This window comes from Pelmatolapia mariae, linkage group LG14, assembly GCF_036321145.2.
Source record: "Pelmatolapia mariae isolate MD_Pm_ZW linkage group LG14, Pm_UMD_F_2, whole genome shotgun sequence".
NCBI lineage: Eukaryota > Metazoa > Chordata > Actinopteri > Cichliformes > Cichlidae > Pelmatolapia > Pelmatolapia mariae.
In genome coordinates this window covers 2622898-2647190 of record NC_086239.1, presented here as the reverse complement: position 1 = coordinate 2647190, position 24293 = coordinate 2622898, and the positions used below count along the sequence as shown (strand labels likewise).

Sequence of the window (24293 nt, the reverse complement as noted above, 5' to 3'; positions counted from 1 at the left end):
TATAGGAAGAGCTTTCTCTGCTGCGCTCGCACACATCCGCTGCAGCCGGAGAGCAGCTTTAACTGTTTAAAGCAAAGAGCAGCTCAGAGTCCGACCGGACTAGTGTGAAACAGACATGTTTTTACCTGCGGAAATAAATGTTGTATTATGAAACCAGACATGGCATGGTGTTTGGAGTTTGAGCCTAAATTAATTAGAATTAATGCAATATTTCGTTAGTGCTGCGTATTTGTGTGTGTGTGTACATTCACGAACTCATCTTCAGTAGAAATGTGACTTGCGCCGAGGCCTGAGCAGTGTGTGTGTTTATGTGTGTCACTGCATGTGTGTGTCTCGGTTTAAAGGGTTAAGCAGGGGGAGTTTAGGGCAGCAGACAGCCTTTTGTCCGGGACCCGGCGTCTGTCGCCTGCCTGCCGGCCACAGCCTCCACACCGCCCCGCTTCCTAATTAGAGAGCCTCCCCTCTTCCTCCTCTTCGTCCTCCTCCCCTTCTTCTTCATTTTTCTTTTCTTTCTGCAGCGACAATCACAGGACTCTCATTCTGTTACGGGGGCCATTGTTGCCACTCTGTTATCTTCAATTAACAGGGAGAGCGAGTCGACCTCGCACACTGGGAGAAAAAAGTATTTGTCTAAATCAATCAGTCAGCGAGTGATCAATAGGCTCCTGTGGAGGCCCCGTGGATCATAACTAATGACTGGTGACGGCGTGGGGTAAAAAGGCCAAGATTATTCACAACTTTGTTAAATGATCAGTGCTTCTCTATGATGTTATTTATGCTTTTGGAGGAAAACAGGAGAAAATGCGCAGTTCGTTTGAGACAAACTGCACCTTATCCTGTTTGAACTGTGTGAAAGCTAAACAGCAGCGCAGAGGCTCTGCTTATCTGCAGGCCTGTAGGAGAGATTTCAGAGCCTGCTGGGATCTAGTCTCACATCAGTCAGCATGCCCCAGATTACACAAATATTCTACTGCCTCCGGGTGTAAGGTTACTTATGTAACTGCATGGAGAAACTGGTAGTTTATTAACAGTTTTACATTTGCTTTTCTTACAGCTATACTCGGATAAAGCAGTCATGCCCTGCAATCGAAAAGCAGCTAAATACCCTCGTTCAGCAAATGTTTAGACCAAACTTGTGATTATTGGAATTTTTCAATTTCGTGAAACATTACAGACTGCTTCTGCTCGTGTCAGAGGCGAATGGCACACTTTATTACTCAGTTACATTTTATCCGACAGTAATGGTGACATTGAAAAGGAAAAAAAAATGCTTTTCATTAGATTTTATTGAAATAAACAAAAAAGTGTAATTTTTTAAATTTAGCACCGACTTGAATAGAAACAAAATAAAAACAAACTGAAAAAAAATTGATAATGTTACATGCAGCTAAATCACGGCGCAGAGGTTAAGCTTGTTTACGAAACATATATATGGGCACTTATTCATATCTGATACTTAATCGCTTTTGACATGGTTCAGTTCTGAATGTGATACTTTTAATTGTAGTATTATCACCATAAATAGTTCTTCTGCTTTATAAAACGTGAAAATTCATATTATTGTCTTTCCTCGTGTTCTTTGTCTGTCGCTAAATTAGAATTAATTTAAGTGCATAAAGAACTACAGCACTGGAAATCAAACTCTGACATCATTCCAATTTTCCACTTTTTAAGGGTACTGCTCAAATAAGTCTGCTGATCTTATGCTTGCTTCATGAGATTAAAATATGACATTAGTATAATGGGGAAGAAATGGACTCATGACCTCAAGAAACCTCCTTCTCATCTCTGAAGAAGCTGACTTGGATAACAATATGCTGATCTATTTTACAAGTGAAACCGCTAGAAACCAATTAGATCCGATACTAAGCACATGAAATTACATTTTATATTACAAAGTGAACATTTTAGGCTTGTGCATAAACATTTAAACAGCAAAAAAAGTGGGAAAAAAGGTATGCATTATGTTCTGTAGCTAAGTTTTGACAAGCTGGCTAAATGTTTTGTATGTGTGAAAGAGAGGGAGGTATTGGTACAGTATGCTGGTCTGACAGTGCTGGGAGACAGCCCAGAAACCTGTATGGTGTCTACAGAGTGTGTATTGTTATCCTGTGGCTCTGCAGGCTGCTACTGAGAGAGCAGGCGGCCTATTGGTTGCTTAGCTCAGGTGCAGCCTTTGCACTGGTTCACAGTGGAGCAGGAAGAGTCCAATCACAGACCTCTGTTCTCCTTCAGGACAATGCAGGGAGAGGAAAAAATGCACAGCCCACAACCTCAGTGAATGGCTTCAGGGAGCCAATTCCTCACACAAAAATAGAGACCTGCACAAAAGCAGAACATACAAATGAAAAGGTTCTCATTTTGTTTAAATCCAGTGGCATGTGCTGAAGGGAGAAAGTGCAGAATGCTTTGAGTTAACTTCATGAGAGCAAAAGATCCATTAAAAACACCTAATAAACACACCTATAAAATGCAGCTCTAATAGAGTACAGACAGATCAGATGGGCCGCCAAAGTTGGAAACTAAACAAGGATAGATCTATAGAATGAAAGAGGAACAGCAAACTAATAAAAATCATCAATATTCAGGTTACATGAGTGCTTTCAAATAAGGAAAGGAGTACATGCAGCAAGTCATCAAGTGTGTGTGTGTGTCCGTGTGTGTGAGAGTGAGAGAGAGAGAATCCTACTTTTTGGGGAGTTTGGAGCTGAAGTGTGTTAGCCCATCGCCCCCTCCTGGACACTGAGGAAGGGGAAGGACGTCTATTTGGACTTTATTTAGACTGTGACAGTATTAATACAATAATAAATAATAAAAATAATGATAATACAAATTTACAGTGAAGCAAAGTTTTTAAAACAGAGTAACATGCATGGAATCTATAAAACAGACAAGTTTGGATTTTATGTAATCACAAGGACTTTCCTCTACAAATGATCTAAATGCTTCTTTTTGTTTGTTTTTTGTTGCTTTATTAAAAAAAATGATGTATTTAATCAGTGTATTTGCTCTGGGCCTACATTGATTAGACTCACATGTTACACTATCTTTAACTTACACTACAGAATGTTTTGAGGCAACTGCTGTTGTGATTTGATGTGAATAAAACTGAGCTGAAACTGAATTAAATTGAATTCTTTCATATTATCCACCATAATAACTCTCCTAGTTAAGTTAACAGTCATTCTAATATAGTTCATACTTTTCTCTTAATGTTATTTTCAGCCATTCCATATTAGTCGTAGCATTTTTTTTACTGTGCTACTAAAAGTCAGTACAAATATATTTATGAAGTCATATGATTTTGCATTGAAAACCAGCAGGAGACTGCCACTCCTCCAAAAGTGCTGCTTCCAAACGCAACAACCACTAGGTGGCACACTTACTTACTTTAGAAGTATCACTGCAAAGTGAGACTACCTACATCATATATGACGTTATTAAAAGAAATCGGGAAGGACATTTCAAAAACTAATAATACATCAGATGATTTGGGTTATAAATGTCAACTACAAAGGAGCAATATTAAATAAGGACATGCAGTTTTTAAAAAAAGAAATAGTATAATTTGGCCAAATGTCTGTATATTACAGTATTAATACTATGTGTGTGTGTGTGTTGTGAGCGTTGACCAATACTCAGAACAATAATACCTGGGACGGTGTCCCATTTTTAAACAACTGCAGATTCCAAGATAATCAGTTCAAAAAACTGTACGTAAGTTATTTGTATGTGTCATTTTCACAGAACAAATAAGAGCCTAAATAAAGAGTATGTCGGGCCTGTTCAGCAGTGAAGTGTAGCATCGCTCACACAGTTAAGGGTTGTGTGAAAGCAGATTTGTTTGATCTTAGGCGTAGTGTACATCAAAGCTCTGCCAGGTCTGTCAAATTCCAGGAAAGACTTTTTAGTACTGAGCAGCAAAATGTTTACAAAGGGTTGAAAAGGGAAACAATTTCTCAGATTTCTTTAAAAAAAAATCTGAGAAATTGATGCTAAGCAGAGGCAAATGGGCAGATTTATATGTTTAAATTTAACCGCAAATATGTTTGCTTTTATTAAGAATACTACATGGCACCTACAAGAGAGCTGCATAATTTACACATCCTTGGTGGTTTCCAAGTACACATCACAGCCTGATTTAGGAAAATTATAAGATGCACAAAGTCTGCGTACACACTATGCATCGTAGTTCGTGCTCTTACGACCTGCTGCTCTGGAGACAAATTACAGACTGAAAGATGCTGAACGGAAAAGAGATAAATCAGAGCAAGCCAAATACTGTGGTGTAGCTAATGAAGTGGCTGGAAAGGCCAGACTGGGCAACCCCCATCTTTGTCACTCATTACAGCTGAGGGAAACAGTGGAGGTTTGCAATGAAACAGGCACCTTTTACTGTCCTAGATCAAACAGCAGCCAAAATCTGCACCGTCTGCACTTCAAGCCTCAATTACGAACACGGTATGAGTGTGTCGGACATCCAGGTCGTTGCAAAAACAGGCTTTTGATCATGGCCGAGTCCTCGAGGATATGTTTAAAGAGGACAGCAAGAGGAACTGTGCAGAATCTGTACATCTGACCCAGGAGAAATCATTTGCTCTGATGGCACTAAAAGGCCTGGCCTCCACACACTGAGCTGACACAGAGATGAACGCAAGAGATTAGCAAAGACTAACCGTCTATGTCATGATGAACGGACGCCTGGGCCAAGTCACAATGCTGAGACTAAACCCGCCAGTTCTTCTAAAAACATACAATCCCCTCAGCGCTTGTCCAAGCGCAGACATATGTAAAATACACCCACGCCAGACTGGATAAACTTTGAGTTGCTCCACAGACACACAGTGTACTCAAACTGGAGTTTGACTGATGCAGCTTCTTCTTTAGAAACAAGGACAGTGTACATTACTTCTAAGTGTTGTTTATTACTAACTGCTACCCAGCTATAAACAGGCTGATTTAGGAATTAAGAGATTTTAGTGAATGATGTTACTTTTATCAGTCTAGTTAAAGACTGACCAGGTTTAAATTAGTATGGTGGAAGGAAATTGCTTAGTTAAGAATGCCAACTTATAATAGCTCTTATAGGTAAAACACTGGCCTCATTTTGGGTTATTTTAGTGTTAACTAAGGCAGAGAATCGTTCTCTGGTACAGAAGAAAAAACTGTTATTTCAGTGTAAAACTCTTGTTCAATTAAAGTTGTATTAATGGAGTTAGATTGATGAAGAATGCAGTTGGTTTAATGTTACTGAACGCTTTCAATAGATTCACCAGCTTGAGCTCCTAATCTGGCTTACTTGCTTAAACTTAAAGCTGCGCTGGTTATCCGCTGAATACTACAATACAAAGCTTGTTTTACACCTTTGCTAGCTGGTAAATGCATACCAATGGATCAGCCTGTATGGGTGCAATGCTTCTTTAATGCAGCCCAAAGTTCCTCACTTTGGGAGGGTGGTAGGTCTTGACAACGGTGTACATTTTCACAAAGGATGCAGATGGTCCTGCCATGGGCAGTAATAGGTAAAATTTTATCAGGACATCCTTCCTGGAGGTATTAGCAAGACAAATTTCTGGACAAGAACTGATTTATATTATCACTTTACCTATCATAACACAAAAAGAAAACTCAAGAAGAGTAACTATGTACTCTAAAGTAGTGAAGCATAACTTGTGCATTTAAATTTGGAATCTTCTTCACATGTTTCACAGGGTTCAGCTAGTTCAACAATTCGTTAAACTACAGGCATGTTAAAGACCTGAGGTTGTTGTATTTTGGCAATAAAAATCACATTACATGAATGGTGTCCAATCTCATACTTTTGGCCTCCAGCAGAACTGTGATGGATCCCGGAGTCATTTTTGACCAGGATATGTCCTTCAACATGTGCATAAACAAATATGTAAGCTGCTTTCTTTCATCTGTACAGTATGCTAAAATTAGAAACATCTTAACTCAGAGTAATGCTGAAAAATTAGCTCGTGCATTTATTACTTCTAGGGTGGACTATTGTAAGTTATTAATTTAAGGTTGCTCTAAAGGTTCCCTGAAAGATTAATCCAAAACACCGAGACTACTCACAGGAACTAGAAAGAAAGATCTTATTTCCCCTACATAGGCTTACTTTCGTTAGTTCTGTTAAACCTAAAAATGAATTTAAAGAATAATGAGGCTCCATTATATCTTAAAGACCTCACAGTATCATATCATCCCAATGGAGCACTTCACTCTCAGATGGCAGGCTTACTTGTAGTTCCTAGAAGTAAAACGGGAGGTAGAGCTTTCTCCCAGTTTGGATACGGGAGTTCAGACTCCAAACATTCAATTCAATTCAATTCAGTTTTATTTATATAGCGCCAAATCACAACAAAAGTCGCCTCAAGGCGCTTTATATTGTACAGTAGATACAGAGAAAAGCCCAACAATCATATGACCCCCTGTGAGCAAGCACTTTGGCGACAGTGGGAAGGAAAAACTCCCTTTTAACAGGAAGAAACCTCCAGCAGAACCAGGCTCAGGGAGGGGCGGGGCCATCTGCTGCGACAGGGTGGGGTGAGAGAAGGAAGACGGGATAAAGACATGCTGTGGAAGAGAGACAGAGATTCAGAGATCTTCCTGATCTCTATGTAGTCTGTCTTGTCATCAGTGTTTTTACTTTCAGTTATGCCAGTGCGATGAGTGCAATTAGGTGAAGAGAACCCTCTGTGGGGAACACCTCCTCCATACCCCTAAGTGAGAGTAGAGTAGGCCAGTCTAAGTTGGGTGATGGGACTATGTGGCAGGGAGTGGTCTGTGTTCTCTATTTACCTGCATTTGTGATTCAACACGTAGAATAAGAAAGAGTCAGATTGGATTCCAAGAATCATGCACTTTGAAACACACTTGTTTTGAATGATTTTTTTTGGAGCTCAGGAAGTAGGTCATTTACTCACTGGAAGTCTTGTGGTTTGATTCCTGGGTGCTCCAGTCTGCATGCCAAAAGGGTAAGATACAGGATGTGTTCATCAGAGCGTAAATGTTGGATAAAAAGGCACTAAGGCATGAAAAAGTGCATGTGTGAATGGTTAAATGGACTGATTCTTATATAGCGCTTTTCTACTCTCCCAGAGTACTCAAAGCACTCTATACAACACGCCACATTCACCCAATCACACCCGTTCTCACAAGCACTTTCTCTAAGCTGAGTGCTTTTCTAATGACATTCACACTCCGATGGATGCATCGGAGAGTAACTTGGGGTTAGTCTGCATGTCAAGTATCCTTGACAGATTGGAGGAGCCAGGGATCGAACCACCAACCTTCCGATCAGTAATTGACCTGCTCTAGCCTCCTGCCACCCCAGTTAAATGAGGCTATATTGTATAAAGTGCTTTGACAAAGTAACAAAGTACTATATAGAACCAGTTACCATAACACTTGCTACACAAACACCTTTAACAATAGATGAAATGATTATGTGCAACATAAAAGGCTTCAGTCTGATGGTAAATGGACTGAATCTTATACCCAGAGCACTCAAGGCACTTTACATAACATGCCTCATCCACACAAGCACTTTTTTAAGCATATGCTTAACTACTTTCTATCTGCCATTCACACTCCAGTGCATTTGGAGAGCAACGTGGGGTTAGTGTCTTACTCAAAGATATTTGACATACAGACTGGAGAAGCCAGGGATTGAACCACCAACCTTTCAATCAACTGACCTGCTTTGCCTCATAAGCTACAGCTACCTCAGTGAGCAACTGTCCTACCATCCCCATTTTAGAAGAAGTTTCTAAGTTTGTGGACAAGGCACAGGTGGCACAATACGAAGATAGCCAGGATAAGTGGGTGAAAAACTTATTACATAGGAGCCTCACCGAACCAGAAAAGAATGTGCTCGCCAAAGGACTTGATTTTGCGATTTATCCACAATAGCTGACTATAGTGGATCTTATCACAACCGCAGAAACAGGGATAAGGAACACAACCTGAAGCATAGCAAATCAGGATGAAGGTCTCAGCTACCCTCTCCAGTGCAAAATTCCTCTGTCTAACTGCACAGTACAAGAAAAAAAAGAACGCTGTCACATCCCTAAGCAAAGACCAAAACATCACCATATTGCCAGGCAATAAGGGAAGGTGCACTGTTGTTCTACACTCAACTGATTATCACACCAAGATTACTACACTCCTCAGTGACAACAATACCTACAAAGCCTTAAGATGAGACCCCACAAGCAACTCCAAAAAGAAAGTCATCACTTCCCTACAACAACTTGAAAAAGCCATTGACCGCCCTACATGTGTACCCAGGGGATGTTATACCCTGTATATATGGATCTATTCCACTCAGACCCATTATTAGCAGTATAAACTCATCTCCCCACCTACAACATTTTGAGGCACCTCACCACCATCCTAGCTCCCCTTGTGAGGAACACACCCCATCACACCTTGGTCAAAAGAATTATAAGACTCGTTCACACCAACCCAGTGGACCAAAACATAAAGGTACAACATGCCAATGCCATTTCTGGATTGTGCTGTACACACGGAGGAGAATGGAAACCTCAAAACTGAAGTTTACCGGAAGCCCACAACAGACCAGTACCGACTCCCACCGCCCTCTGGAACACAAACCTGGAGAAATCAAGACCCCGCAACAGCCGGTAAAAATGGTTTCTTCTAAGCAAGAGGGGAAACAAAAGGAGCGCACACATGTAAACAAAGCTCTTAAAACATGTGGTTATCCCAAATGGGCCTTCATCAAATCAGCAAAGATGCACAGGAAAGAAGTTCAAACACCAACTAGGGAGGAACAGAGTGACAAACGGAACAACACCGTCAACCCTTATGTAGCAGGTTTATCAGAGAAACATCCCAGTGCACTTCAAACCCAGCCGCATCCCAAAGACAAAACACAAGTTGAACAACATGGTGGCTTACAACACTGACCTTCTGCCACCTGCAATTCAATTTTGAGATCCCTTCCAGGCACCTCAAAACCCGCTAACATCTTGTGTCAGGAGATCTCAATAGGTCACATGACCGGGTGACGCCACGTCTCACAATGGTTTCAACCAAAACTTCTGCTGATAATGACCCATGCACACTTTGGCTCATGTGATGAGGCACATGACCAATAGTGGGTCAACAACCTTCTTAAGGAACAACTCCCACTAGGGTTTAAATACCTGGGACTCTCCACCATTTGGTTTTAGAACTAGTAGTGAAAGAAGTCCAGTCACTTTCTTTCCAAGCTCCTTATGACTGACAACCTACACAGGCATTCATACAAGTGCTTTTTTAATGCCTAAACACCCATAGGCTTAGACACCGATGGATAAATCTGGGACAACACAGGGTTGAGTATCTTGTCCTTCAACGTGCAGGTTGAAAGACCCAGAGATCGAACCACCAGAAGAGCGGGTCATCTAATAATCAGTTCAGGAGGTACAGCCTATTATTAAAATGTAATAATGACCAGATATTTAATCAAAATGATTATGACACTTATTTTAGTATTCAGTCTATGGTTCACCAATGAAATTCATTCACTTTGGTCAACGTTCAGATCAGTTACATCAACAACAAACTATATGGGAAACCATAAGAAGGAAATCACTTGTACGGTCTAAAGAACAAAGTAAATAAATAAAACAATAAAATAAAACAAAAATCTGTAATTGATTTACTGTTTAGTGAACACAAATACAATGAGGAGCTGCTGGGGGTCACGTTTGTCCCAACCATAGGCCCCCTGAATGTGTCATCATGTTATGACTTACTTGGTGATTCCCATCTAAAATATAATCCAATTTCCTTTGGCTTCACTACAAAAACTGACAAAACTGATTTCTGCTGGTACTGAATCCATTGAATTATTTTTAGAAACAGTGTAGAGTTAAAGATATACACCTAGAAAATAATTTGTTCAGCACTAGCCGTTTGTAACACAGTTATATAAATACAACCTAGAATGCTTAAGGGTGATAAAAGTTAATTGTGACTGAAGGTTTTTAGGACAAGAAAACTATGGCACTATGACATGGCATTAGTTAATGTGATGACTATAAATAGAGAAAGTTCTTTGGATTAGTAAAGAGTAAGAACCAGTCACTGTTTACTGTCTTGAAAGAGTTCATGTATACTATATTTGTGAATGAAAGGCTCCAGTGAGTGTTTATAACACACTGTGTGAATGTATCCGATATGAACCAGTCTTACAATTCTTTACTGAATTACTTATTCACATCTGTGAATATTCCCATTCCCCGAGTGGCTCTCTTAAGTGCAAAAGCTCCATTCAGTGTTGAATCTAAGGCGGACCTGAAAATGCAGGGCGCCTATCTTGAATTTTTAGAATATAGTACAGTAATATTGCACAGGGCTCCATACTGTAGTGCTTTACACATTTGCCTGATCTCAAAATGAGAAACAAAACCTTTGGAGGAAGCATCGTTTGTAAAGATCTGCCAAATCACACACATGGAGTGACCCTCATGTTAATAGAAGAGAACTGCCTGAACTTTTTTAAAAAGTCCTGCGTCCATATTAATGGCCAGTATGATCCCTGTACTGATAAATAAATGTGAGGTGTTGTAATCGTATTTTGGACTGAGTCGCATCGGTGAATGCACATAACAATCTTAGATATGATCACACGCAGTCATGTAAACACATGACATCAGTGCTTCTGTTTTAAAGCCAATACTCACACAGTTTTCTCTTTTTTATTAGAAAATGAACTAAGCACAAGTCTTTTGAAACCCTTTGAGATGACTGCTAACAAGTCAGTCACACCCAATAAAAACAGAGAAATAGTGAAATGCAGCGTCACAAATGGCTGCCCAGTTATTACCGCCTGTAACAAAGTAAAGCTGGCAGACTGCAGCAGTGAGGATGGGGACAAAAACTAGTCCTTAAAATCCTTCAGTCCCACTTAACTTTAATCACCCTTTAAGCAAACAATGTAAAAGAATTCAGGGGAGCTTGTCCTTGTCACAGATGTCTGCATTTTATTAGTTTGTCACAGGCAAATATACACTGCTGTTCTGCTTTTAGCTCCGACTGTTACAGTGACAACTGTGCAGCAACAGGGGGAGTTTGAGGAACATCAGAACTTGAGTATCTCAAAGAGAAAAAAACAAACAAACAAAAGAAAAAACTTGTAGAAAAAGACATAAAAGCATGAGTTGTGTTGGATAAAGATTACTGTACTCTTGCATTTTTGGCACTTCTCCCAACACCTGTTGGTCAGAAGTTGCAGCCCTTTAAAGTCCCAGGTTTATGAATTCATTCACTTGAAGTTCCATTTCCTCCTGAACAAAATCATTGGTTTAATAAGCAAGAGTCAAATAAGAGCCAGCCATCTCTGACCCACATCTGCTTTTCGCGAGCCACATAAAAGGCAGAAGGGAAAGTCCAAATGTATCACTTCCACGTTCTGTGCACATGGCAAAGCCATTTCACCGAGGCACAACTAGAACATGGACTCTGGGGCCTGGTGCATTGATGATTCGATGAGGAGGAAGAAGTCGGCAAAGGATTTCGGAGGTTTCGTCATGGGAGGTCTGACCGACTGCTTCCACTGTGCTGGGTTTAGGTCTGTGAAGTCAGCAGGATAACCAGGTCCCATGTCTGGCCTGTCACATGTTCGGGGATCAGAGAAACTGAAGGAGCTGCAGTGTGTACGTGAATGTTACTAAGGCTATGGCTTTGACCAGATCTTGAACTGAGCAGCACATGATGCCTACATACCGCCAGCCAGGCAGTCTCTAAAGTCCAGCTGAAATCAGCAATTGACCCTGACACTAATATCATCAAGCTGGGCTCCAAATTAAACGCACTCAGTGCAAACATGGCGCACACTTCAAAGAGTCCAGGGGCTTACTTCAGAAAAACAAAAGGCATGACACTGTTTAAATACAAGCACTGGGGAACTAGTTAGATGCCAGAGCTTGTGAGATGGAGCAGAAAGAAAGAGGCCAAATAAACAGGAACAGTTTTAAAGAACCTGTAACCCTGCTAGACTGCTTTTAGATATCTATTTATTTGATTTATTTGATTTTGATATCTATCTATACATGTGTATGTATACATATATATATGGAGAGAGAGAGAGAGAGAGAGAGAGCACATTTGAATGCAGGGCACCAGTTTGTATTATTCAAGTGCTGTGTTGTGACCTGTGTTGTACCTCCATCAGTTCACACTTGCTAATGATAGCAAGCAGGAGGATACGGGTTTAGGTTGTTACTTACTTTTCCCTTATGTGTGATGGAGCTAGGTGGCTCCACACCTTACTGTTTGCTCTGAGTTGTAGTTGTGGAGTAACTGCTCTGAGGCCAGTACTCACACTCATTACTGCTGTCTGTGTAAGCAGAGCCAACACTGAGGATGGATAGCTTCAAACATTCTTTGACTCTGTTTCAGTGGATTTAGTGCTCAGGAATTTGGGCATTGTAGGGGTCTAAATAAAAGAAAACACCATCTTTAAGTCTCTGTCAACTGCCAAAAAATTAAAGAGACTTCAGGGAAATCAGCTATTCTCTGCACTATAAGGGAACAGTCACATTTCTGCCACTTGAGGCATAGATGCCCACATGTAGAAAATTTGCCACAGGAAACACCCGGCTAACTTCCCAAAGTGTCAAACCAGAGTTAGAGACTAAATTTAAATGCCTTTGCAGAAACCCAAACCACTGCCCTTCTATTAATTGGCCACAGAGGATTTAGAGTTTGATGTTATCCAACCACAGAGCTTAATCCCTGCGTATAATGAAGATGTACTCCGTGACATTCAAAACAACACTACAGTATATCGTGTGAAGCTAAGATTTTAAAAAGCAACCATACCTTTATAGAAGGAAATGTTTCCTAGAACTTGAAGCTTTTTCCTGCTGAATCATGTTTTAGACTCAGAATAGGACTGCAGGAAAGGTTTGCCAGTATTTCAGGTATTTTTCAACATACATTATACATATAAGAGTTATTTGGTGTCTGGACTTAAGTCCATAAGATGAGGGAAAAAATTCTAAGTAGAGTTTAATTTTGGAGGTTTTCTAGAATGTATTCTAACTGATAGCACAGTTACTGATCTACCCAAGCCAAAAAGTCTAATAAATGTGTTGTTGAAAAAAAACTGCTTTATTATTAGTGCGACTAACCATAATCTTACCGATTCATATAAAAAGTGCTAGAAATAGTGAGATCTGTGCTGCTATAAAAGAACTATAGAGCAACAGGAACACAGAGATGTGTCTCTGCTGTTTTCCACTGAAACCAACCAACCAGGTGTAGCTTTAGGCATAAAATTTGAAACCATTTAATTTACAATGAAACTGTTGCCTGCTGCTCGGGCAGTCCTCATCTAACGTACAGCGGCAACGCTCATAAATATCTGCAGTAAATACAGTATATATGGTTTATATTGTTTCACTATCACATAAGAGAAAATGTACATTTTCATTGCAATAATTTGACAGCAGGAAGTTTGTTCCTGCCAAAGTTTGTTAAGTGTCCAAAATGAAAAGGCTTCAGGCTTACTTAGAAATGTTAATTAAACATTTAAAAAATATACATCCAAATCTCATATAACAAGAGACAATTTTACAGAGTGTAAAACTAGATTACTATGAAACCACTTAAATATCATCTTACAGAATTTTTAAATAAAATAATTTGGAATAAACACCCCTGTTTTTTACATGATCGAGTATTCTGTAGCATATCTGGCATTTGTACTAACCAACTGGAAAGTTGAAAATTGAGTGCTGACAATTATCCTGTCCTCCTGAGTAATCACTGTGAAGCAGCCAAACTGCTTATCTGCTACAAAGTGAAATCAAAAACTCAATCTTTAAAAAAAGTGCAAATCAGTGCAAAGCTTTACTTTTCTTTTTTCTTTTTCTTTTTTTTTGATGCAGTGCTTAGATCTAAACTAGACTTCAGTAAAACAAGTATTGAACCCAAATATGCTGGATTACCTGGTCTAACTTTTCCCATCAGCACCACATCTTCTGAGTGGAGACACTAAACACTGCCAATTATTTTTGTTTGCAGCTTGACCACTAAGTGAGGCTACAACAGCCTACTGGTCTTTAATCTCTGCCAAATCTTGACAACAAGTATATTACTCTTCGGCAGGTCAGTGCTCCATTATCTTGTCCTGCCTATCCCTAACTTTGTCGTCTGGTGTTATTTTCCAGAGCAAAGCAGCTGAAAGCATCAACAGACTGGAAATGATGCTAATGAGATTGTAAGACTGAAGATTCAAGCTCTGGGCTAAAAAAAAATACAAGAAAACAATAACTAGGCCAGTAATTATCTATCAGTAACTTATTCTAAATAATCATTGTTCATGGTTTCTTACAGACAAAACACAGAGGACAGTAGAATTCATTATTGTGTATCACATTAGAGCAACACCATCTTTAACATCCTTAGGCAGTGAAAATATTCCATCAGAATACTCAACAAGATAATGTTCCCAATACCTCCATCCAAATATGTGCTAAAGTTTTCTTGTGCAACATACTGGAGGTCAGCCACGAACAATAATACAGCGGAGGCCTGAGGAGGGGAACTGAAACAGAAATCTCCACCTCGTCTGTGACGCACTGCAGCCACTTAAGGTTCAACATTGGCCAGGAGAAGTAAAAGTGACCAATGAGTGATTAGAAATGAAGCTATGGCAGAGAATGGGGAGGGGGCTGACACGCTGTATCCATCTAAAGCAGACTCAGCTTCCGCCATTTTGACTAGAAAAAAAAGAAGGAAACAGAATTTGGTGATGTGCACTAACTACACAACCCACAGACCACACTCACACCATTATAAATATGATCTCCCCCCCCCCCCATGCCACACACACACTTCATCAGTAGCTATGCCTCAGATTAACTGAAGCACTGCATCATTTTGAGAATGAACATTATCAAGTTGACAAGGTAAACAACTTAACTGATATTTTTGGAGTTTCTGTATGATATGGTGGACTTGGTCTGAAAATAGTCTCATCCCAGATCCCTAAAGCAGCAGCATGACTGGTTTTTAACTATGGATGACATAAGACTGAATGGAGACATGAAATATTTAACACACAGAATTATCAGAAGGGCCACAGACAGTTTAGAAGATTTTGTGTTGAAAAAAACATTTCATTTGTGTCTAACAGTTCAGATCTGATAATAAGCTTAATAATATTATACTGATACACTCTCACACCTTGTTCCAAAAATTACTAATTTCACATATTTATGCATACAAATTATTATTGTTATTATTATTATGTTATTATTTTGTTTAAAAAAATGTATCTCTACATCAAGAACATTTCCTTTGCTTTTAGTGATGTGACACTTTCAAGAAAATGTAGCGTTATTAAATCGGGTTTTAAACTTCAGCAGATGTATTTGAATTTTTGTTATCCACAAAGGAAATACATCTGACACATTCACAGTCACCTGATTTAAAGATTAATGGTTTGTGGACGATAATTAGCACATAAATATACCTGCATGCAGTTCGGTTGGCTGGGGGTCTGTAGAATTCATTTTAGTTGTGTTGCTTAGTATGGATAACAAGCAGCGCAAAAGGAGCGAAATAATGTTACTTGTAAAATAATTCACAGAACATGAATCGAATGGTGGTGTTTGCCTCCCATCAGTGATCACCAATTGGAAGTCATATTTCCCAGTCCAACGGTGGTGTCAGACTGACAACAGCCGAAACCTCCTTCTGCTCCAATCACGTGACAGTGGGAGTCCGTGGAGGTTTAATTCCCTTCCAAGAAGGCCAGCTCTAATCTGCCGCTATATATATATCTATTAAAGAAGAAAAAAACTGAAGTTCTTTGATTGCAGCAGATGCAGAGGTGCTGCACGAGTGTGGCACAGGGAGAACTGAAGATTGGAGAGCAGGCTGAAGGAGTACAAAGGTCAGGCAGCGCAGAGAGCAGGACGGGAGGTAAGAAGCACGCCAAATAACAAAACAAGCAGTTTTTTATGTATTATGAACTGTTATTGGAATTACTTTTTACAGTTCAGTGTGCTGCGTCTGTGTCAAACTAAAGCCCGTCAAAAAGTACAAATGCAGTTATTTTAGTATTTGAACACGACATTTTTTAAGTTACTTGTGAAAACACAAACACTTTCACGCAAGTTTTTCACGCACTTAAATATTTAAAGTCTTGTGAATTTCCAAACTCTTTGATATTGATCGATCCGGGCTACACGAGGTTCACACTTCTCCTGAGAGTACAACACGCACATTTATATGGTTTGAAAGGGTTCAGGCTTTAGTCTAATTGCTTTCTGGTTAATTGAACTGATTGGCTAATTGGCTGTGACACAATAAGGGCGTATGCGGAGATAAACGCAGCTACGTCGTAATGAAGGCTTTTGCAGTTTCTGTGGTGGAGACAGACAAACACTTCTTGGGCGTTTCTTTTACTTCTGATAGTTTAATGAGCCAGCAAACTCAAGGTACAAGGTAAAAAATAAAAAGACAGAGAAATGTATTTATTTGGGTTAAATTGAGCATAAACTGTGGTGTTTATAGTGTGAGTGAGGCAGAGTGAGAATGTGTGTCAAGTTAATAGTTTGAGGTTGGAGAATAAAGCAGCTCACTCTCCGCTCTTCAGGAGTTGGAGAAAGTCTGTCAGCAGCGCTATCAGCCTGCTTGGAAAGGCAGCGGAGCAGAGCTGCAAACACACACACAGCTGAGTGACAACCGGGGCCGTTCATGCGCTCGTGTCACCAAGCAGATATATAAGTCACGCTGGCATCTGATTTATAGACGCGCTGCAGATTCACGCTTCATTTAACGCGAAACCACAGCGTATATTTCACCTGCAGACCCAGCGCGGCCTCCGCGTCAGCCCTCCTGCATGTGGCAGTGTGCAGAAGGATGCCTGCTGCTGCTGCTGCTGGGTTATTACCGCACACACACACACACTGACAAAACGGCTCTCAACACTACCTCATTTTCCTAAACATTATTCTCAAGTGGTTTTACATTCGGGTCTTTATGGAGATGGAAGAGTCATTTAAACCCATTTAATGCGGAAAGTTTTTATTTTTTTTTATTTAATTTAATCCATGTATTTAAACTTGTTAAACGTAGAATTTACGAGGATTTTGTTTTCTTTCAAAATGTCTTTTCAGTTACTTGAGTAGGCACGATCTACTTGTGGTCTCGATAAAACATTCATTCAGCGTTTATTATATACATGCTGATCAAAATAAATAATTAAATGTTATAAATAATCCAGGATTCCTAATAGGTAATCGCTGGTTTGGGCCAGTGCATATTTGCCCATTGCAAGTGACTTATTAATAACAATGTTTGCAGTGGCACAAGTAATGCGAATTCTATTAAACCGCTATGAGGCTGTTTATAGAAATCCACCGCGGCCTTGACAATGTGCTACTGTCGCACACAGCTCGCGGTTTTCAGTGTGAGATTCCATTGTATGTTACAAAGCTCTATATTGGTTGTTAGAATGTATTTTGAATAATTTCGTGGCTTCATGTCGGGTGGGGAACAGTGTTTTGGGGGCTACCCTGGTTCATGAGGTGGGTTATCGTGGACGGGGAGTCAGGATCACCCACCAAGCCCTGTGGAGGCGAATGAAGGCTGGGGTTATCGTCTAGAATATTTTATGAATATTGTCTTGTTCACTGGTTGTACTTGGTTTTACATTAAAGTCTCACTTTAGTCAGCATAGGTTCAGTCCGGCCTGGTGACCCGAGGCAATGACGAGGGTTGATACAGCAATTACCAGATAATTACCAGACATGCATTCAAATGAAAACGCAATAATAATAATGCACATTATAGTCTGGTGGTGTTGGGAATGCTACCAAGATACCAAGGCTCAGAGGAGGGCACCGTTTCTACACCACAGCTGTAAGGCTGACCCGGTGAGAGGAGCAGTGGGGAACGAATCACTTTCTCCCTGCTGCTTTCACACACCGAGGGGGACTGAGCAACTGCGTGTAGCTCTTGTTGTAGTGTGTGTGTGTGTGTGTGTGTGTGTTTCCAAGAAAATAACCCACTGAGATCCCCCCTCAGAGCTCAAAGTGCGCACTGCACAGGCGCAGAACGCGGCTTGTCGATAGAGAAGCTGAAAGGCACTAAGGCAGCCGAACCGACCGGCACTTCCCAGCGGACAGCCGCCGCTGCTGCAGCCGTCAGGACAGCGCTCGAGACGAGCAGTTATCTTCTAAAAGCACGTGCAGCCGCGGTGGGAAGGGGAGGAACCCTGCTGTTTGCAGGCCGAGGACCGAGCTGCTGTGCGCGGAGATGGATTTAAGCAGATGATAGCTGACTGCGTGAGGTACAGTAGAGAAGCGTCCGCGCTGCCGACCGACTTGTAAATAGTGCTGTCTGTTTCAAGAGAGGAGAGCAATGCTGTGTCATCCAGAGTGTGATACTCTGTGGGAGAATCAACCCACTGTAATTAACCCACTGTACTCAATCCACAGAGCAATCTGACAGGGAAGCGCTGAAACTGACAGTCAGAGAGAGAGAGAGAGACAGAGAGAGAGCCAGACTGAATGAGAACTGGGATGAGCAAGTCTAGCTTTTTATTTCTATCTTTGTTTACTTGTTTTTATTGATATTTATTTATTTCAGAACATGTGCATGCTGACTTTTTTTTGACTGGCTATTATTATTATTATTATTATTATTATTATTATTATTATTATTATTATTATTATTAAGAAACCTGACTTTCACATTTTATTTAAAACACTGGCCTGTGCTTGGAAGTTTTCACACACCAGCTTAAAAGTAATTAGTTAATGATACTGCTATTTAAAATATTTCAAAATGCATGGTTCACTTCATATATTTTATAATATTTGTGTTGAATGGAGGATGGTTTGAAAGCTTTTCGTGTTCAGTTTTTTGACTGTTTTAAAATATTATTGGGAACAGGGCTGGAAGCCCAGCTTTAATAAGAAATATGCAAGCTGCTGTGATCATTGCATTTTACTCTAAAGAATGACAGATTAAAAGCCAGAAAATGGCTTTATTGTTTCCATACATCAGTATTTGCTTATTTGATTTTGAGGAGTTTTTGTTTGTTTGCATTGAGGTTTAAATGCTGTCAGCTGATTAGAAGCAGTGGAAGGTGTTTGTTTTTTTTACATGTTTTCTTTATGTTCTCATCAGCTAACGTTGTTTGTTATTGAGAAGGACGTGTTGAGCACTGATGCCGGGCCTTCATGGTTCAGAGCTGTTGACACAAAATGGCGGCAGATTGAAATATGTTACATCTGCCTCACACAGTTAGCACATCTCCACACACACACGCATTGTTTTTGGCGTCTTAGGCTTTTGGTTATTTGCTACTTCAAACTCTGCAGTCTTTCTGCAGACCTCTGGAAAATATTTGAACAACAGGCCCACTGATGCTGGCGATAGCGTGGGCATCATAAACAGGAGACATGGATCTAGAAGTTAAATGTGTGAGAGAACGCCACACCAGCATAGGCGGTTGTTGCAGTGTTTCCCACAGGGGAACATTGAAAACCTTATTTTGTGGCAGAACCTTTAATTGTTTTATAAAAAATCAGATTTGACCTGTGATTTTCTGCATGATATTTTCATTTCAAAATGCAAAGGTTCAAAATGATTGGTGCTTTAAGATGGCTGCCAAGTTTCACGACTTTCTTCTGTGAGGCCTTTGGCCAAACGGTTTTCCTGCTTGCAAGACAAGTAAAAGTGAAGCTTTGCAGTTAAATGAGCAGCTCATCTGTATTTGTGTGTAGTTTGTTTCCCCTTTTTCTCGCTTGCTTTGCTGCACAGCCATTACTTCTTTGTCTTTCAGTGCACTATAATATTTTCCAAGCAGATTCATTTAGAGCAAACATTTCTCCCTGTAAGCAGCAGGAACAAACCAGACTCCCTTCAGGATTTACATGTTTAAATAAAACCTTTAGATGCTGAAAACATATTTGGTGCCATGGATTTGTTTTCATGTATTTATTTACAGTCTATTGAAATGTTATAACGTACAGAAATATGTCCTGGAATAGTCCTCAGATTGGATGTCGTGTGTGAGACAGAAACAGGCTCATGCATGTGCTGTTGGCTTGTGCTCATCAGTTAAACAGAACTAGTGAAAGGCCTAGATTCACACTGTACAAAAAAAAGAAAAGAAAAAAAGCTTGTAGCTGTTTCTTCATCAGATCTTATCTTTATTAGCTTTCACAAAGGTCTCCATCAGTTTACACTGGATGCCACCTCTCCAGTTTCACGGCTAAGAGAGTGGTTTCTCTATGTTTACAGGCTCACGTCCACAGTGTGCAGCCCTGAGGCTAGGAGACCGCAGCAACAGGTTTCACACTAGCATACTCTGAGCAGCTTTTGCCTTACAGAAGTATTTCCAACCATTAAAAATGATCTGAAAACTAAAGTTAGAAAATGTCACTTTGTCTAACTTTGTGGAGTTAAACAAAAGCATTTGAAGCAGAAGTAATAGTTGTAAACTTGCAGTACCAAGCACACAGAGAGCTGCATCGAGGTTTGAGGCAGGAACAGAAGCAGAAACAGCCGCAGTGACTCTGTACGTGTGACAGGCAGGACAAAATAATAATGACAAGGATGAGTTTCCCATTTTAACTATGTATTACTTTGACTTGATTTTTTTTTCTGTTAACAGTTCTGTGTTTCAAATCGAAATGAAGATTTCAGCCTTTCAGAGCTGCACTCTCAGCTGTATTTTTACTGCAGCGATGTTCACTGTACAGTGTGTCAGCCTAATTTACTGCTGAGACTTTGACCCTTTTGTGGAGTCTCGTGCACAAATCTTTAATAAAGTCTGAGCTTGCTGACTGGCTGTCATAGAGCTAAACATGTTTAAGTCTCTACGGGCCGAGGTTCACATGAGATGGTCATCAGGTGCTGGCATTCTCTAGATTAATGGATGAAATGGAGCAGTACAGAGTAGCTCAGTAGCACAGAGAGTTTTGTGACCCTCAGTTAACAGAAAAATGTTTGCCTCATTACTGGCGTGAACTTCAAACGGAAAATTGTGCTGATGCATTGTTCATATCGACTTAAAAGCAAACAGCGTGTGAGGAGAGGAGAGAAATATTGAAACCTCGTTCCTCTGTTGTGCCACTTGAATATTATCACTGTATTTTCAACATTTTTTTCTCTCTGTTTCTATGCCCAGTATTAAACCACTACTTGGCTCAGGTTTCCTCCATAGAAGACTTTGACAGAATTTATCAGCAACAGCAGCCAGTGGTACCTGCACACCCAGCCCAAACCAAAGATTTCAACTACAAAAATAAAGGCTGATACAACTAAAGCAAGAAAAAAAGTCATTGTATATTTATAGCATTCACTTTTTCAAAAATGCTTCAATTGGGTCTAAAAGTGTCATTCAAATAGAAAATCTTTCATTGGCAAAAAGTGTGCGGTTTGTAATGGAAACCTGACTTCATACTACAAAAGCTTAGCTGGAAGTTTTTATTTTGGAGAAGGGGGAAGTTTTACACACTCCAATTAAATCTTAGAAATTCATATTTAAATTCAAAAACCTAAATATGTAAGATAATGGCCCGCAGCTGTGCAGGCTCACAGTCGCAAAACATTTGATCTGCACTCACACTGACGTGCAATCTGTTACATTTGTGTAAAAAAAAAAAGGTGTGGCAAAAAGATAGAATTGTTGTTTTATTTCAGATCATTTTTTAAGTTAGAAAATTAATAAAAACTAGTGTTTAAAACATTTAATGAAAAACAAAAACTTTGAAATAAAGTTTTGCTTCCACATTAATCATTACATAGCAAAAAATGACCATAGCTTAAGAAAGTTCTTGGCACCACTGATTTAAGGCCAATGCTGTCTCACAGTAATAGAATATATATAGGAGTATACTTTATAAACTGTATATTGTAAAGTATATGACATGAAGCCTCATTACATCTGGAAAATGTCCTGTGCCAGGTCTGACACACAGTGGCAGTTCCCCTCTGCTTTCACTGCTGCTCACTGATAAATCTGACAGCTGGGTATTCTTCTAATCCTGCAGCGATGCTTCAGGAGAAAGCTTCAGCTGTGACGGACGAACATGTGAGCCGGCTCCAGACCGGCGGGGAGACGGAGCTGCTTCCAGACCAGTCGCGACTGGGCCTGTCCACAGCTCCCACCGTTCCCAGCTCCACCGAGCCCGACCAGGTACGCACGGAGGGCAATCTTGCATCTTCTGGATGGACTGTGAAATAGTACGCTTTAGGCTGATTTATAAATTGCTCCATTTGGTGTTTATATGCAACTATTTTGCATTTTCTTGGATGGTCTGAGTAGTTTTGATTGTAACTGTGACTCTTCCTTCAGAACATTGAGAACATTAAGGTCGTCCTTCACGAGAGGGAGCTGTGGAAGAAGTTCCACGAGGCCGGTACAGAGATGATCATTACTAAAGCGGGGAGGTGAGTGAGGCATGTTTCTGATGAACCATAAAAAAATTAAAAGAAATGTTTGAGTTCTTGTGTACAGTATTATTTCCATTTTACAGAAGAGTAAATACTCTGCTGTAAAAATACTTCAAAAGAGCTACATTCAAAATGTAATCTAAGAAAATCTACAATGTCTCGTGGTTTTTTCAGTCCCTTGTATTACTGCATTTTTGTTTGGATATTGGAACACGTGAACCAGCCAGTGTCTGCTGTCAGGTATAAGCACTGGAATAAACAGTTTGTTCAGACGTGGAGTCAAAGAAGAAATCTTAAACATCTGCCTAAATCTCTACAGTAAATGTATTTTCTGCTGTTGTTGCATTAACGTACTGCATTGTGGTGGAGTTTATGAAACACAAAGAGTTGCCTGAAAAAGTTTTTCACCTGATTTGAATCTCCCCGTCAACAGTAACCTGGAAACGGTCGAGCTCTTTGTTATTCATATAACATATTGAAATGTAGCGATGCTCTTCAGAGTGAAAACATGCATAGTTTTCTGGAAAATCGCAGGCAAAGTGATTTTCTAGTGATGGATTCATTATGCAAGATGAGTATCATATCTTTCTGGGATCATCTGTTTAGACAGCTCGTAGTAACATACGGCAGTTATGATTTTGTCTTTCAGGAAGAGACAGAAAGTTCCTGCCGCGACGACTGCATAATTGAAAACACAAATGACTGCTCGGCTGGTTGGATTTAATGCGACCTGAGGATTAGATAGTGAGGCTGTTGGACATTAACCAGAGAATGAATACACTCTCAAATTGACCTCCGCCTCTCATTCCTCACGGGATGTTTTTTTCCTCAGCGAAAAATGTAAAAGGTCACCACATTTTTTCCTTAATGCTGTATAACCGTAAGAGATGGGCTTTTCCTTGTCCAGCTCATAAAGTATGCTCTGAATCCTTAAAGCCCTTTGAAGAGCTGTACAGTCGTGTAGCTGTGCAGCTGTGCTGGAAGACCTATCTGAGTTTACCTGCAGTCAGTCTGCAGCGGGCGCGCTGAAGGTCGCTGAAAAATTGGCTTCATCGCTGACAAGCAACAGATCTGAAAATGAAAATGATATCGACACCAGACTGAGTTATTTAAGCACGTCATGAGTAGTGCATGTAGTGCTCACTGTCTCATCATGGTAGAAGGTATTTTAATCATACTGCAGCAAAAAGCCTTTGGCAGTAGACCAGCGAAGCAGCAGAACATGGTATTTAATGTGTTGTTTGAACAGACAATAAAAAGCACCCAAGAGTGGGAACCAGGCATTACTACAGACACAATCCCTGCTTTATTTTTATAATTTTTTATTATCTCAAAGTGTATCACAGAGAGTCACAACAGTGAGCATTTGTCCACTAATTTGGAGAAATTTCTCAACAGACGTATTTATTACATTTATTGAGGTCATAAATACATGTAGATAAATAAACAGAAAAGAAATGAAAGACGAAAAGAGGCAGGTTACAGGTCAGTGGTAACTTTATTGTCCCCAATGGGAAATTGATTTGCATTATGTCAACACATCAAAAAACAAACACACAACAAATAGACAGAGATTCTTGGAATTATGTTGTAAGGAAAGAATGCATCATCGTGAATGTGTCTGAGGTTCACACACCAGTCTTTCTTATTCTTTAGGGTGAGTGCAGCTTCAAAAAGCAGCTAGCATGGCTGTAAGCTCCTAATGATGACGCTAAAAAATGATTCATAGCAAGTAAAGTCAACCATCTTAGAAAGCAATGTTACAATTCTAATATTCATTTGCACTAAATAAATAGTTCATCCAAGTCTGAAAGAGCTATGAAGGCATTTAGTCGTAAACCAAACTA

At 40.0% G+C, this 24293-nt stretch overlaps 2 protein-coding genes across 3 annotated transcripts in view; one reads left to right on the top strand and one right to left on the bottom strand.

The window, feature by feature from the left end:
- Positions 1-24293, bottom strand: part of brip1 (BRCA1 interacting helicase 1) — a 150074-nt gene that overhangs the window by 27338 nt on the left and 98443 nt on the right. The window lies entirely within an intron of this gene.
- tbx4 (T-box transcription factor 4) overlaps positions 15857-24293 on the top strand; it is a 30356-nt gene continuing 21919 nt past the window's right edge. The window contains exons 1-3 of one of the 2 annotated variants that reach the window (XM_063493100.1): positions 15857-15954; positions 22044-22189; positions 22349-22443. In XM_063493100.1, coding sequence (XP_063349170.1) covers positions 22046-22189; positions 22349-22443 — 239 coding nt within the window. In that variant the 5' untranslated portion in view covers positions 15857-15954; positions 22044-22045. Of the gene's footprint in view, positions 15955-18090; positions 18329-22043; positions 22190-22348; positions 22444-24293 lie in introns of those variants that run through there. The other variant, XM_063493099.1, reaches the window with a different exon arrangement.